Raw genomic sequence first — 16,284 nt, forward strand, 5'->3', positions numbered from 1 at the left:
ATTAAATATTTTGATGTTGCGGCAACTCACATGGCATGACGCTTTGCAGAAATCTATTTTGAGTAAGTCTATTCTCATGAAATTTCCAGCCCAGTTCCTCAAGCAAAGAGATTTTAGAATTCAGAGAGATTCAGTTTAGTTGAAAAGAAACAACCCTTTGATCTTTTCATGGTTCATCCGTTACTAATTCCAGCATGTGTTATTCCAACACAATTACAAAACAGAAACACAAAAGGGGACTCAGCTATGGTGTATGTTTTTCTTGAGTAAGGAAGAAAGAATTGATTCTATGTTGCTAGCACAAGGTTTGAGCCTTCTCCGAGTATACCTCAGAAACAGCATGTTTTACTCAATAAACGCCTTATTAGTCCTCTCTCTCATTTCACAGGGTGGCCTGACATGAGTTTAACACTTTCCATTATTTATATTCTGTCACCTGCACCATGTTACCGTCTTCCTCTTACAACAGAAGTTCCTTTTTTATTCCAAAGAATATCTGCTTCAGATTTGAAATGGAAATGATGTTTCCTTTTTGTATCACTCAAGGAAAGCACTATGCTGTACATTCGAGTGCTGAAACCTGAGAGCCTTGGAGCGTGCAGTAATGGAAAATGTGATTACACCACAGTGGGGAAAATGCTTGTAGCCTTAAGTGGTTTTAGCTCAAGCTAATTTCTTGCTAAGGAAACCTGCCCCATTCCCCCCTCGCTCTCCCTTTTATCTTCTCTATTGCACAAAGGTGCTGCTGTGACCAGACCTAATTCCTTGATTTTACACATCTTGTTTCTTTTATGCCTGCTTCCTCAGATCAGCAGCATGTTCTGACTGAGCAAATAGTCCCATTACAATCACCTTGTTGTAGAGGAAAGAGTTTCTGCTTAATGTTTTGAATATAGGTGTAGGCTAGAATTTTCTAAGGGAATTAGGTGCCCAACTTCCATTAAAAGTCAGCTGGAGTGAAGTGCCTAACTCTCTTAAGCTCGTTTGAAAATCTCAGCTATAATGTATAATGAGAACTGGCCCTCCTCAAGCTAAAACACTAAAATATGTTCATGCAACTTTCCTAACCTGCTTCATCATAACTAGACTGTCTGAGCCCCCTGATTGAATGCACTTGCCCCCTTCCCCCTTCGATTGATCCGTGCTGCTGAGCTGCATTACTCACCTCTTTCCTTCGGTCATTGTCTTTCTGAAAGAGCCATTTAATGGACGCCTGGGGAGATTTAGGGGTGCACTCAAGAAAGGTGGTGTTGTTTTTCACTCCATACTGAATTACTTCTGCTGCATTTCTGTATGCTAGAAAGCAAAAGGGGGCAGATAAGACTATTGTACTACAGATGCCTGATTCTGACTTGGAAAGCAAACATTTACATGTCAGCAAAACTGGCAACCAAGGCTCCTTAACCTAGCTGAGTCACACCCCGTCTCAGACTCGCTAGACTGAAGACGTCCAGGAATCTGAAATTTGGAGGGGAAATCTATAAAAGAAAAGGAATGAAGTTTGGAGAAACTTCAGGCCAAATCAAACTGCAAATATGTCAGCTCTGGGCACAGATTGTTCTGAGAAATTTGGGCACCTGTTTGTGGGTCACTTAGAAAATCCTGGGTCAAATCCTGCCTTATGCAGCCTAGGAATAATAAAAGGGCACAGGGAACTTCTTCTACCCAGTGCTCCCAGGTAGCAGTAGGCCAGAGCATCATCCTAGTGCTCTCTGTTGTCCATTAGTGACTGTTAGTAGCAAAAATCCCCAACGGCTGGAGATGGGACACTAGATGGGGAGGGCTCTGAGTTACTACAGAGAATTCTTTCCCAGGTATCTGCCTGGCAGGTCTTGCCCACATGCTCAGGGTGTAATTGATCACCATATTTGGAGTCAGGAAGGAATTTCCTCCCAGGTCAGATTGGCTGAGACTCTGGGGTTTTTCACCCTCCTCTGCAGCATGGGGCATGGTCACTTACAGGTTTAAACTCGTGTAAATGGTGGATTCTCTGTAACTTGAAGTCTTTAAACCATGATTGGAGGACTTCAGTAACTCAGCCAGAGGTTAGGGGTCTATTTCAGGAGTGGGTAAGGTTCTGCGGCCTGTAATGTGCAGGAGGTCAGACTAGATGATCATGATGGTCCCTTCTGACCTTAAGTCTATGAGTCTAAAGGAGGGTGAGCTATTTAACATGCCTGTCAATGCCCCAGCATCAAAAAAAATACAGCCCGCTACCCCAGGGATGTAGTTAGGCCTGTAGCTGTTCCCTGAATGTGCATTTTGAGGTGAGGTGGGGGCTAAAAAGGGCCAAATACAGCTTCTTTTTCAAAACAGCATTAAGATGCTCTTCAGTCACCTTTAGACATCATGTAGTGTCACTCCACCCCCACCCACTTGGTGCAGCTACGTCTATAGGTAGGCCAGGACTTAGCTCTAAACCTAAAGTCCAATGAAAAGCATAGATCAGACAGAGACTGAGACCCGGAGACAGAAGGAGATGATGCCAGTCTTCTCCTTGGACAGGCTTTCAATTGATTTATAACACTCTAGCAATACTTGGGCATATGTTGAGTTTATATCATCACCTAGACTTATTGTGCTACTTCACACTCTTTATGGATGAGTGAATGTCTGTTACCAACAACAAGTGTTTAGTTTTTTATTAGTTTGCTCAAATAATAATATTGGCCAAGGCTTACTTTTTCTAACATTACATGAAATGTAAGTTCTATTTCTGAGTAAACAGTAATGGTTAAAAATAAATACTGTAAATTGAACCACCTAGACATAGATGCCTAAATCAAATAATAGCATCATCATACGGCTGTCACTCTCTTTCCTCATTCTATCCCCCATCTCCTATTTCTGACCCTCAGTCATAGAGTCACGTCTAAAATTGGATTCTAAGCTAGTTGGGCAAGGAACCTTAGCTTTCTATTCTTTCTGTAAATTGCCTAGCACACTTTGGATTCTGTAATAACAACAGTAATAATATTCGCAAAAAGAAAAGGAGTACTTGTGGCACCTTAGAGACTAACCAATTTATTTGAGCATGAGCTTTCGTGAGCTACAGCTCACTGATGAAGTGAGCTGTAGCTCACGAAAGCTCATGCTCAAATAAATTGGTTAGTCTCTAAGGTGCCACAAGTACTCCTTTTCTTTTTGCGAATACAGACTAACACGGCTGTTCCTCTGAAACCAGTAATAATATTGTAAACGTTATGGAAGCAATCCTGAAGTACTTGGCATTCAAAGGTCCTAATTTGGCAATTAGTAGGCCTTTGTGCATGCATGGAGCTTACTGCAGGACTGGGGCCAAAGTGGGTTTTATAGATGTACCTTAGGACTGAGTCATATAGGAATATGAGAGTCTATCTGTCTACGTTTTCTACAGTTTTTACAGTTTTCTATAGCATTGTAGTATCTAAATGCTTCCATCCTTTCACTAAACTTATCTATTGCACATTATTTTTATTTGTTATGTGTGCTCTGAAAGACAGACAGAGAGAGAGAGAGAGAGAAAGAGAGAGAGAGAGAGAGAACAGCCCTAAGAGTTAACAATAATTTGGGTTAAAAGCCTTTACAGAATATATGTAGAGTGGTCATACAAACTTATTGGTGCTCAACGCTATATTTAAATGTAGCACTGTGTTGAAAAATGTTAACGCCTCCCATGTTAAAGAATGTTGAGGCATAAAACATGGCATGCTTTATGCCTTAGTTTCAAAATTGTCTTATGAATTTGCTAATACATTTTGCTCACATCAGTTCTTTTGTCTTTTTGGTGATTGTCCGATGTTTTTTCTTCTCAGTGTATTAGTTTGCCATAAAATGGCTTAAAATATAAATTATATGTTGAAAGAGTCTAAATTACGGTTTCTTTATTACCTTTTATTACACTGGAAAAAGTGGGAGAAGGGCCACCTACCTATACCCTAGCTCTTCTTTTCCCCACTCTCACCAATACTTCCTTGAAAAGAGAGAGTGAAACACCCTAATTAATTAAGATTAGTCAATAGTTCAGTGGTTAGAGCACTCATTCAAGTTGTAGGAGACCCATGTTTAAGCCTCTGCTCTATCTAATTCAGAGTAAGGACTTCACCCTGGTTATCTTTACTACCAGGTTAATTGGCTATTTTGGGATATCTCACTCTCTTTTCCTAGAATTTGCATCCTGGACCTGAGAAACCTTCCTGATGAAGTTGCATTGGAACTGGATATGTTTCTATGAAAAGTTTTGTTTTTGACAAATTGACATATCCCATCAAAATACATCAACTCTACTACTGATGGCACAGTGTGAAATGGATGAGAGTTCAAAACAGGATTAAAATTACAGGTGAAAATGATCTTGATCCCCTAATCTCAATTTGTGTGGATTACAAAGCACAAGACTGTCACAGCCCTTACTCAGCCATGCAGGAGAGGAAGATGGAGTAAGGCACAGGTCCTCAAAGGTATTTAGGCACCTAACTCCCTTTGAAACCAATGAGAGTTAGTCATCTTGGGGGAGGGGAGGGGAGGGGAGGGGAGGGGAGGGGAGGAATAGCTCAGTGGTTTGAGCATTAGCCTGCTAAACCCAGGGTTGTGAGTTTAATGCTTGAGGGGGCCATTTAGGGGTCTGGGGCAAAAAAAATTGGGGATTGGTCCTGCTTTGAGTAGGGGGTTGGACTAGATGATCTCCTGAGGTCCCTTCCAACTCTGATATTCTATGATCTTTTGATGACCTGGGCCTAAATTATAGGTATCACCCTGTTTGGCCTTGCTTGGAATTGGGAGTGGAAGGCGCCTTAGTTCCACTGCCACAACTCATTGGGCAGTGTAGATGATCCGGTGCACATCAGGGTGTAAAATGCTTCATGAAAAGGAATGGAATAATTTACTCATCCCTCAGTGCAAAGGGGGAAAGAGGAAGACTTATGACTCAGAGTGGTGTCCAAGTCACAGTGCGCCCTGGGGCTATTCTGGGGTACGTGTGAGGGGTGCAGTTTACACACCACCCCTTGCTCAGGGCTATGCCCAAAAGCATAATCTAGCTCCCAACAACTTTACAGTTCAGTATAATTATCAGGTGCAAGATTGGAATAGATGGGTTTAAAGGACATGGGCAGTAGTGTGTGGGGAATAGAATAGACCATAATTTCCCTATAACTGACTCAAGTCAGCGCTACGGGACTCTCACTTTATAATATCTCATGCTGTTTTATCATACAAAGGCAACATTTCATGTAAAATGCAAGGAAAGGATGTTAAGGAAAAAAAACCTATCTCAGGTTTGGAAAATGACTGTGCTTTTTTGCTGCTTTACCAGTAAACCACATGGCTGACGTGAAGGATGAGTCACATGAAGGAAAGTTCAAGTGCTCGTTAACAGTACGATCATCTTTCAGTTACAGTACCTTTCAGGTTAAATCCTCGGCACTGAGTCATAGGATTTCCATGTCTCACATCTTGTCTACGACTCCGCCTGTAATATTTGGGAAGTACAAACTATGACTAAAATAGCCACACTGTAAAACAGACTATTCACCAAATTATATATTAGTATCAGTGGTCATGACTTACTGTAAACAATTCCATGTTTTGCGACTGGCATGCATATAAGGTTCAGATCTTGGTCCTATTTAAACCAATGGAAGTTTTCCCACTGAAATCAATGGGAGCAGAGCTGGGTGCTAAGATTGACCCTATTCATGAAAATGGCAGACTCTTCTGAGTCTAACTCAAAGAAGATGAGTTGCATTCAGGTTTCTGAGAAAGGTTTCAACTGGTTTGCATTGTATCCAAACTGGTTCATCCATTCTTCACTATCAAGCAGTATGTCCTTCCAACAGTCTCTATTGTACAGTGGAGCAACATAATCTTGTAGGCTCAATGACTGCTCCGCATCAATTACTCACTATTTGACTTTAGATAGGTTACTTAGGCCAGTGTTCCCACTGGCCTAAGTAGTCTGATTACCAGAGGTACTGAACACCCACGCCTGTCATTATTTCTCATTGGCTGAGTTGAGGTTGCTCTGCATCTCAGAAAATCACACTACTTATTTTGGTGCCTAACTATGGATTTACCTGTCCTACTCTAGGCAATTGGTATGGAAATGTGTGCCAGAATCTCTCTGTCTTATAGGATGAGTAATAGTGCTCTGCCTCAAGGGGATATTGTGAATTTTAAGTCATTAATGTTTGTGAAGTGCTTTGGGATCATCAGGTGGTCATGCTTTATCCTATTATAACTATTTTTCTCCACATGAATTCATGCCTCTAAGCCCAACACAAAATTTGGTGGATATCTCTCTGTCTGACTTTAGAATTTGCAACACAACCTGAAACCAGGCCAGTGTTATGTGGCTTAGGATTTCCTTTACATTTAATACTCAATATTCAAAATGCTGCAGCACTGTCACATGGCCTAAAGATCTGCAGATGAGAGAGAAAACAGTGAACATCAGAGTAGGAAAATATCTAGGTAAACCATAATTTGCTGCGGTCTTTCAGCAGCTGTTCCTACATCCCACTAACTTAATCAAGAGACCTTATCCTGACAGTTTACTATTTATCCAGAAATAAGAAGTGGAAATGTTTGTTTGGGGAGGATGTGTTTGTGGGTGTTTTCAGGACATAAGGAAAAAGTCAGGTGTTTTGAGGTTATGTGGTGTGGGATGACACACAGCAGTAATACACAGGGCAGAGAGGAGGCAAGAGAAAGATTGACTGTAGAAAGATACTACTGTCTAGACTTGGAGATTTGGCTCGATTTACTGATGTTTTCTCCAGCACAAGCTGTTTCTTTAGATAAAGAAACAACTCATTTCCTTAACATATGAAAAACAGATTGTTTTCCATACTGTTTTTGGTGTTTACTTTGGTCTGCAATAAGAAGCACATTACAAACAGCAGTATAAAACCCAATGGAAATAACATGGCTATACATGATGGAAATGGCAAGAGGTCAACTGGAAATTATAAATGTTGGGCCTGAGTTTCCACTCTGTTATACCTCTCGACAGTTTAAGTTGTGTTGGTTTCGGGTGGGCTGAGAATCAGAGAGCTGGAGCCAGCACTCTGACCATTCCCCATCCTCCCACCCTGGGCTTTGGTTGGTGTCCGAGAGACTCTGTCGTGAAGACCAGCGGTCAAATGCTGAACTTTGCAAATTGTAAACAAATACTACTACTGCTGCTACAAAAAAGCAAGGTACCTGCGCCATAAAATATACTTTGTTCATTCAGGACTAACTTGTGCTTTATGAGTTAATCCCATGCAAGAGGTGGCCAGTAGGTACCCTAACCCAGGAGAAGTCCAGCAAAGGAATGGTCTCTGTTCCCTTTTTTGCTCCCAAGTGTTAGCCATTGGCTGCTGGCACCTGATCAACTGGCTGGTCCTCTGGGGGATGGAACCAAGGCGCCACCCATTTTCCATCCCTTTCTGTCAGCTCCCCAGATATCTGCAAAGGGAGAAGTACCATGCACACTGTCCACAGGCACTTCCTTGCATCTACAACTGTGATGCAGGGAGGTTACACAGAGGAATGTGGGTCTCATTCCCCTTTTGCTCCTGCACAGACCAGGCTAAGACCCCACTTGTAATGAAAAGTTTAGTTTGATAATATTTCACACAATGTTTATTAGATATTCTGTAGTCATCTGTAGAAGCAGTGAATTATTATGAAACTTCACTACAGCCTTCTGCTATTAAATATTTCCCCGGAGAAGTGGAGCAAGGTTGCTATTTTGCATAAAAAGTACGGTTTGTGCCATTAGCTCAGTGAGAATGAAAGACCTTCTGTTGTAAATTAAAGAAAAATTGCTTTCTATGTCCGCTTTAATGAACCTCATGTTGAAAATCCCAAATCTAGTGGGTATGATATGAAATGAAATTTGCCTGTATTGGTCTGTTTCCCAGAGCAGGGTGAGAAACAGTCTTCTTGTCCTGTGAACATTTTTGAGAGTTTGAAAATATTTACCATCCTGAATGGGGGTGAAAAGTCAAAATCTCAAAAATGTTTGCAAATAGAATTTTTTTTAAAAAATTGGTTCATACCAATCAAAACCTTTTGTTTCAATAATTTGTAAATGTTTTGTTTTGATTTCTACTTTTTCTTTTTTTAATATTTTTTGGTCTACATTTTTAATCGGAATATATGATTCTGTTTTTGGTTTGTTTCAAAAATATTGAAATGGAATGTTTTGACAATTCCAAACTTTTCATTCCAACATTTTTTAAGTCAGGGGATTTGTCGAAAAAGACCCTGTGAATAGTTTTCTGTCAACAAATCAGTGTTTTTTGATGAAAAGTGACTCACTGAAAAATTCCCAACCAACTTGTTTCCCTATAGATAGTCCTTTTCAGTGAGGAGAAACACAGAATAAAAAGATTTAATGCACCACACAAACTCTCAGATATTATGCTGAATGAAAGGGATTACCATGATAGTTATATCCACAGCAATTTAAGCAAAGGCAAAGGAATCACTGGATTCTGATTCTATTCCCACATCATCATTACCTCAGTGTAATTCCATTCACATTGGTGCACATATTGTACACCAGAGGAGGATTAGGTGCTTGTTGCATTAAAATTCGAATGAAATCTTTCTTTCACAATATATTGCTTTTAATATAAAAAGTGACCTCTTTAGCAGATAATTTTGGTCAGTGTGCAATGCCAAATACAACAGGTATTTCAGTATTATTTTTAAAGAAGCCAGTAACAACAACAACCCCCTTCTGCTATCACATTACATGACCCATGATTACATATGAAAGTAAACCCCTGACGTGTACTTTTCTTGCAAATCTCATCAGACTCCTCACCTCTTCCCTGTCGGGTAGAACCTGGAGCAGGAATTGCCATCCCAAGCACAGTAAGGATCTCTGGCTAGGCAGCAGTCAGCACAGGCTGTTCCATAGATACGGCAGCGATGCAAAGATACCTGCGTGATCCCTTCATCCGAGCTCACATACAACTGTTGCTGTTGAAGGCAATGGAAATGTTTATTACAGATGTGGAGCCTAGAGGAGCAGCTTCACTCAGGAGCTTAGTTAACATATGCATAAAGCCTTCAATTCGTTTTGGAATTAACTGAAAACCGAGAGGTGAGCCACTAAAGGGTTCAAAACCAAAATAAACAGAAATCACTCAGGTTAATATGCCTATAACATGACCACCTCCTGTTAGAAAATTCTTAAAATGCTATGGAGAATGCTAATGGTTTTTTGGACATTGAGTCTCATTATTTTGTCCTGCTGCAGCAGGTCTGAGTTAATATAGTTCAGATTTGAGGACTTGGACCTTAGTGAGAATTGTTGAATCAAGCCTTTGAGCTAAGTAACTTCTCTGCATACAGTCTCCTTAAGAAATATTGTGCAAAGCTTCTAGTTGAATTTCTCATAAAATCAAAACTTAGAGGTCACTATGGACCAGATTCTGAGACTCTTACCTTAAACAGAACCTTACTCCAGGCCAATGGGGCCACTGGAGTCAATGAGACCACTCATGGAGTAAGGATCTTTCAAGGTGAGTGAAGCCATCAGAATCTGGAGCAAACTGACTGGTTCTAACCAAAAGCCAGTTAAATAGCATTTCTTAAAGTGGAAATAAACCCTGGATCTGAGCATACCTGAACTGTGGTGGCCTGAGTCCCTCTCTCTCATTATGCTGGCAGATCTCATTTAGTTTAATTTCAGAAATAGTAATTAATTAATTAATACTTCTGAAAAGTCTTGGGCACAATTCAGTAAATTTAAATTGTTTGAATACAGAATTTTAGCTACATTTTATTTTGGTTGTGCAGTCACACAACTATTATGATCACCATCACCATATTAATGATTCATGTCAAAATAGCCATTATGAATTAGCTTGACAGATACAATCTCATCACAGGCACCATACCACCATTCCTATACTCCCCAAGCTCTGAATGAATAATTTAGACAAATAGCTTCAGTCTATGGATTGTGATGTGATTGGTTATATGGGACTTTTTTTGTTCCCTAATTGGACTGTTGACACTTTTTATCAATTGAAAATAACTAATATTGAACAATGCACTAGTGGATTTTGTCCTGATGGTGCTGGCACAGATCCTTAGAAAACTGGGAGTCAAAGGTGCTACACTGAAGATCTGTGTGCCTGTATTTAGTATGGTGCATCCTAGTTAGCCTTTTTAGGACCTTACGTTAATTCTGTCCTCCAGTAATAACCATTGAATGAGTGTTCCACTTTTCTTTACCTTTTTAGATGAAATCTTCATTGTTGTTATGGGAGCATTATTCTGAAAGACAAATCACATTTATATGCCTTCTTTTATTTATTACGTCATGACATTAAACTTTAACGTTTTCTAAGCCACAGTCATTTCTAGATAAACTGTTCTTTTCCAGACTCTTGAGGAGATGTCATTCACACCTAATCATCTTTTGCCACAACTCAACAAATATGACATAAACACAAAGTTTGAGTCAGTAAATATACTGGCTGCATGAACCTCTGGACTTGACTAAGACACATTAACAAGTTCTCTCACACTTCTGGCAGAACAGCTCTTAAGAGCTGGCTCACCACTACAGATAGGCAGTATGTGTTTGCAAACCATCACTCTCTCTTTGGAAGGCACAGCCTTTGTTCTTGGAAGGTGACAGCATGCAGGAATCATGTAACAGCTCGTACGTAATTAGCACATGATCCGGACAAGGAGAATTAATATTTCTTCCACACTGTATCTACAACGCATGCACTTTGGTTACTGTCTAACACATGATTTTAGATAATCAACAAGAAATGCCAACATTACAAATGATGTGAAGTGTTACTGAATTTTTGTTTTTGCTCAGCGTACTCAGTGGACACTGCACACTACTGTATGTAGTTTTCAGTGACTTATTATCTGTGTGAAACGGAATGTTAAAGAACATCCTTTGGAGTTATTACATCCACTGTGTTAAACCAGTGAAACAATCCATTATTCTCATCAAAATTAATGGTGTCAGTGATGGCAACAGTAATGGTAATCATTATTTTGGGGAGCAAGGATTTACTATAGTAATCACAAGAGACGGATGCCATTGTGGTAGGTCAGGATTAAAGTGTGGCACACCAGAAGAGCTGTGAGGAGGCCCAGGGCTGGAATTGCAAGGGGCTTTGCAGAGATTGGAAGGAGCTCAGAATTGGGACTGTGGGGTTGTAGCACTTCAGGACTGAATACTTGGGAGCTGGGAAATGTGAGTTCAATTCCATGTTCCACCATAAGCTTTCTGTGTGACCTTGGGCAAGTTGCTTAGATTTTTCGGGGCCTCAGTTCCAGTTTTACAGTTCCATCTGTAAAATGGGGGATTGTAGTACTTCCCTACCTCACAGAGATGCTGTGAGGACAGATACAGTAAAGATTATAGGGTGCTCAGATGCTACAGTAGTGGGGGACATATAAATACCTGAGGTGAACAAAAGTGCACTGGCAGACACTGGGGCTCAGGACTGGAGCAGTAAAAGTTTAGTAGGTGAGAAATGAGTCATATTGACATAGCTGTAAGGGGTAAATGGCCAGATTAATAAGGTGTTGCTGCCAGTTCATGTCTAATGGGTAGTAAATTTGCAGAGGTCAGTGTGTGGGAAGCATACAGTGCCTATTCCCCCCTTGCTTTGAATGGTTCTATCAGTGTCTCATTTTCACAAACACTGAAGTAGATCAAAATGTCCCCGATTTGTGTCTGCAGTGCTGTTCTGTGGCCCTGTCTCTTCTGTCTTGCATGGAAACAAGATTAAATAGCTTTGCTCCAGCCATTTTTCTCACTGCAATCTGTCAAATGCCACCTTGGGCCTCAGATTCCACTTTACCTCTCAGAGCTACTTTTCAAAAAGAAAATACTTGACAGCAGTACCACATGCTTTACTTAGTCTAGGCCTTTACTAACACTAAACCTACACTACCCTTGTCCCCTCTATTTTTGAGAGTCATTAGTAAAGCCCCAGCACAACTACATATGTTTTGAGCCCTGAGCTTATGCTAGAATGACCTTGAGGGCTCAGAATGTAATGATGAGAAGACCAAGCAGGGGACTGAGAGTCCTGACCTTGGGTTCTCTCCCAGGCTTTGGTACAGACTTCCCATGAGCCCTTGCTTTCCCTGCCTAGCTTCCACTGCTCAAAATGGAATGAATACTATTTCTGGTGAAAGAAGTCCCATAAAATATGATTCATGTGCACTTTTTGAAAAAAAAATAGGCTCAGTTTTCCACACAAGGCATAACAGGATCATTTAAGTTCACAGGTGACTCATCCTGGGGTACAAAGGGACTGTGGAACATGGGTTGGGACAGGTGTGTATGAAGGTGTGCAGAGGAGGAGGTTGTGGAGAAACGGCAGTCCCTTGTATGGCTTGCACAAGGGAGGGCCTCTGTCCACAAGGGAGAAGAGGGTATGCTTCCTTGGTGCGCCCAAAGAGGGCTGGGAGGAGATGGAGCCATGACCTTTCCCTTTCCACATGTGCCTACATAGCAAGTGGGCTGCCCAGGCCCTTGGCACAACAGGCTGAGCTGCCCTGGGTGCAGTGCAGCTCAGCCCAGATCCCCATCACTTTCCCTGAGTCTACCTGGTAAATGATAGTCCGCTCACAAATTTCAAAGAGCTTTCACCAGTGAGGTAAACAGTTCCTTATTGTTCTAACAGGCAGCTAGAATGATTGACAGAGAGAGACTCTTTTATTATTTTTGCCATTAATTGTTTATGCCTCTTTTCAGCTTAGGGTGATTTAGGCCTAAAGCTTTTTGACTCCAGTGACATCTGGCTTTAAAGAACTGGAGCAAAGTAAAAACAACACTAGTTTGCTTCAAAATGTGGCTCGTAATCAGAAAGCTTATCGTATAATCAAAGAAGTAAAAAGAAAGAAAGAAAAAGAAAAACTGAGATTCCAGCTGCAAATGGCTGTTGCCTCAATATGTGATGCCAATGATAAAAGTCTCCTGCTGGCAGCCAGTATAACATGACCTCTTAAAAAATGTAATTATCAAAATCCTTTGAGCCAGGATGACGACATAAGAAATACAAGGCATTTGAATGCAAAAAAGAAAAAAAAAAGGATTTAAGCCCATTTACACTCCACAGTACACTAGACATCACCTTATTCCTACTTCCTTCAGCTGGAGGGCATCAAGCTGACATTCTACTAATTTATTTGATCTTTTATCAAGTGCTAGTCACCGTTGCTAAAGTCCTTTAGACCAAAGTGTTTGTGTGAACGTACATGTTGGAGGAATGAAAGGGGGAGCAAGACAAACCTGAAAAACCTCCAGTTCTTCTAAAATGAGCTCTCCACTTGCAGAAGAGTTGGTGGGTAGGACAACAACTTTCTGTACAGTCCCCTGATCTGGAACATAGAGAGAGAGAACAGATGAATTCTTACCAAGTAGGAAAAAATATTAGAGGAAAAAGCTTAGTGGAGAGAAGGGTGGAAATGATTTTCATAAATTCATAGATTTTAAGATCTGGAGGGACCATTAGATCATCTAAGTCTGACCCCGTGTAGAACAGAGAGCATAGACCTTCATCCAGTCACTCCTGTAATGAGCCCAATAACTTTGTGTTTGATTTTAAAATATCTGTAATAACTCTTCCTAGTGTGATTCATACAAGCAGACAATAGATGTATAAAGGGATTAGACTTTTCTCACACTTTTTTTGATAAAGTCATGGTCAGATATTTATTTATTCATTCATTTATGTATTATTCTTTTATAGCACCCATAGGTACCCAACAGAATTAGGTCCTCGCTGTACTGGGTGCCATACAAACACAGAGGAACAGGCAGCCCCTGCCATAAAGAGTTTACAATCTAAAAACACAACAGAAACAAATGAATGGAGAAATGGATACAATGCCGAATTTTATGTGCAATTCCTGGCAACATATAACAGAAACTAATAACATGTAAGCAATCTGCATGGTACAAATTTCAGTGCAAGAATCAGTTTTAACATGGGTGAGATGCAAGCCTTCGCCAGTGTGGGTTGGTATGCACCATCAATAATTGGGGCCTTATGTAGCAACAGAAGCCATTGTTTTTATCCACATGAGAATCAAGGATGCCCATGAGGAATGCTCGAAAACTGGTCTCCCACAGCAGCGCCATAAAAACACATAGTAGCATGTAGTCTTTGTCCACAAAATCAATTTGCTCGCATGACATTTGAAACGGGGATTGAGGTGGGACTTGAAGATGGGCAAGGTAGTGGCTTTATGGTTCAGAGAGGCTGTTCAAGGATTTGTTCAGGGATGATGTTCTGTGAGAAAGGGATGACATTGAAGGCAGTGTGTGAGGTGACACAATATGATATAGAAACAGATAAAATGGGAGAGATTTATATTATATTAATTATTAGCGTTACCATAGCACCCAGGGGCCCACGTCATAAACCAGGACTCCATTGTTTTAGGGCCTCCAAGGTAGGGACAAATGTATTGTATTTGATGCAGTGGAAAAGGCAGTGTCAGAAGATGGACTCAAAGAAAGGTTTGAGATGGTAAGAATGGTAGACCAGAAAGAGGACCTTAGCAACTAATTTTATGCTGATCAGCCAGGACTTTGTTGGCTCTTCAGAAAACCGTGAGCCTTGGGCTATATCTACACTACGAGATAGGGGTGTGATTCCTCTGCTCATGTACACGTAACTTGGGCTAGCTCTCACAAAGCTAGTGTGAGAGTGCACAGCGGTATAGCTGCTATTGCACTGCTGAGCCCTGCCGAGCCCATCGGTTTCAGCGGGGTCGTGTTCAGCAGCACTCAGCTTCTGCTGCCTCTACCTGGGCCACTGAGGCTACAGTGTAATTTATACTCATGCTAGTTCAATGACAGCTAGCACAAACATGTGTACACAAGCAAGGGAATCACACCTCTATCTCGTAGTGTAGACATAGTCTTGGATGAAAAAAGGGCTATGGACCTAGGTGCTGGAACTAGGGGTGCTGGGGATGCTGCAGCACCTCCTGGCTTGAAGTGGTTTCCATTATATACAGGGTTTACAGTTTAGTTCAGTGGCTTTCAGCACCCACACCATAAAAATTATTCCAGCACCCCTGGCTATGGGTTCCTCTTGTCAGGAAGGACTAGAACTCAGACTGACTATAACAAACCTATTTTGCTCCATATTGTCACAGAGGAGAAAGAGCAAAGAGTTTGTATCCCCCTTTTGTCATGAAATGTTTCAATAATAATGTTGAATTGAGCAGGTCAGTAAAATGTTAGAGGGGTGTGTGTGTGTGTGTGTGTTTCTGCCTGTAGGCAGATGATCTGAGCTTCCCATCAGGCAATCTATGATGTTGACAGAGGAAAGCAAAAGCGGGAGACTTGTGATTTTGTTTTTAAGGTCAGTGACTACATTCCATAGCTGGAGTTAGAATGCAAGTTGGTTGCTGTAAATAATTTAAATCATTCTTTTTCCGCAGTGTAAGCCAGCAGATAGGCATACTTTGGCTTCAAAATAAATAACTGTACTCATGTACAATAATCCTGACCACACACCTAAACCACACTGTTGTTTTTTAACATTACATCAAGAAACCTAAAGTAGCCAAGATATAAAAAAATGTATAGCTATCAACTGTACGTGCTCAGCAAATGTTAGCCATGAATATTTCATGAGGATTTGTTCTATGGTTATCGTTTGTCCTCATTATGCAATGACATGATAAACCAGTTCTTTCAGAAGAAACTTTCCTGAAACTAAATCTTTTGACAGTACCCCAGTGGTCTGGACAGGGTGTCAGCATTAGCAAAACTGTGAGGACCTGAAAGAGATTTACTGGCTGCCAGGACCTACACAATCCCTAAGCTCCCTGAGTACTGTGGAATGTCCTTCCATGGAGCTGAGATGAAGAGTGTGTGTGTGTGTGTGTGTGTGTGTGTGGATAAGGCACTAACTTTTACCTCTATAAAGCCAGTCAAGTCATGAATACGTGTAGTTTGTACACATAGTCTGTCTCTATTCCCTCTCCTTCTCACCTCCCTTCACAGCATTGTGTTATGACTCTTCTCCAGCAACGTCCTTTGTTCCCTCAATATCAGGATATACAATATAGTGGTGGGGAGGAGTTGCTGATTGTCATGAATTTTGGAATATACTCTCAACTACCTGTCCTGTGTCCCCTAAACCTCACTTACAGGATGTAAAATACTCAAATGTGCATTGGTACAGACCCTTCCTATCCTCACACATGCAATATGGGTCTGACCCATACAAAAGTAAGTGTATTTCATCTATGTAGCAATCCATTCCACACATTTAAAACTGTGAACTGGTCTTCAAT

General features: G+C 40.9%; 1 protein-coding gene across 1 annotated transcript in view; it reads right to left on the minus strand.

Annotated features, from left to right (window-relative positions):
• Positions 1 to 16,284, minus strand: part of SEMA3C (semaphorin 3C) — a 167,151-nt gene that overhangs the window by 4,916 nt on the left and 145,951 nt on the right. The window contains exons 13-17 of the mRNA XM_048836494.2: positions 13,259 to 13,347; positions 10,219 to 10,260; positions 8,798 to 8,955; positions 5,382 to 5,449; positions 1,166 to 1,296 (exon numbers count right to left, since the gene is read on the minus strand). Coding sequence (XP_048692451.1) covers positions 1,166 to 1,296; positions 5,382 to 5,449; positions 8,798 to 8,955; positions 10,219 to 10,260; positions 13,259 to 13,347 — 488 coding nt within the window. The remainder of the gene's footprint in view (positions 1 to 1,165; positions 1,297 to 5,381; positions 5,450 to 8,797; positions 8,956 to 10,218; positions 10,261 to 13,258; positions 13,348 to 16,284) is intronic.

The sequence above is a fragment of the Caretta caretta genome, chromosome 1 (genome assembly GCF_965140235.1).
Source record: "Caretta caretta isolate rCarCar2 chromosome 1, rCarCar1.hap1, whole genome shotgun sequence".
NCBI classification, from domain to species: domain Eukaryota; kingdom Metazoa; phylum Chordata; order Testudines; family Cheloniidae; genus Caretta; species Caretta caretta.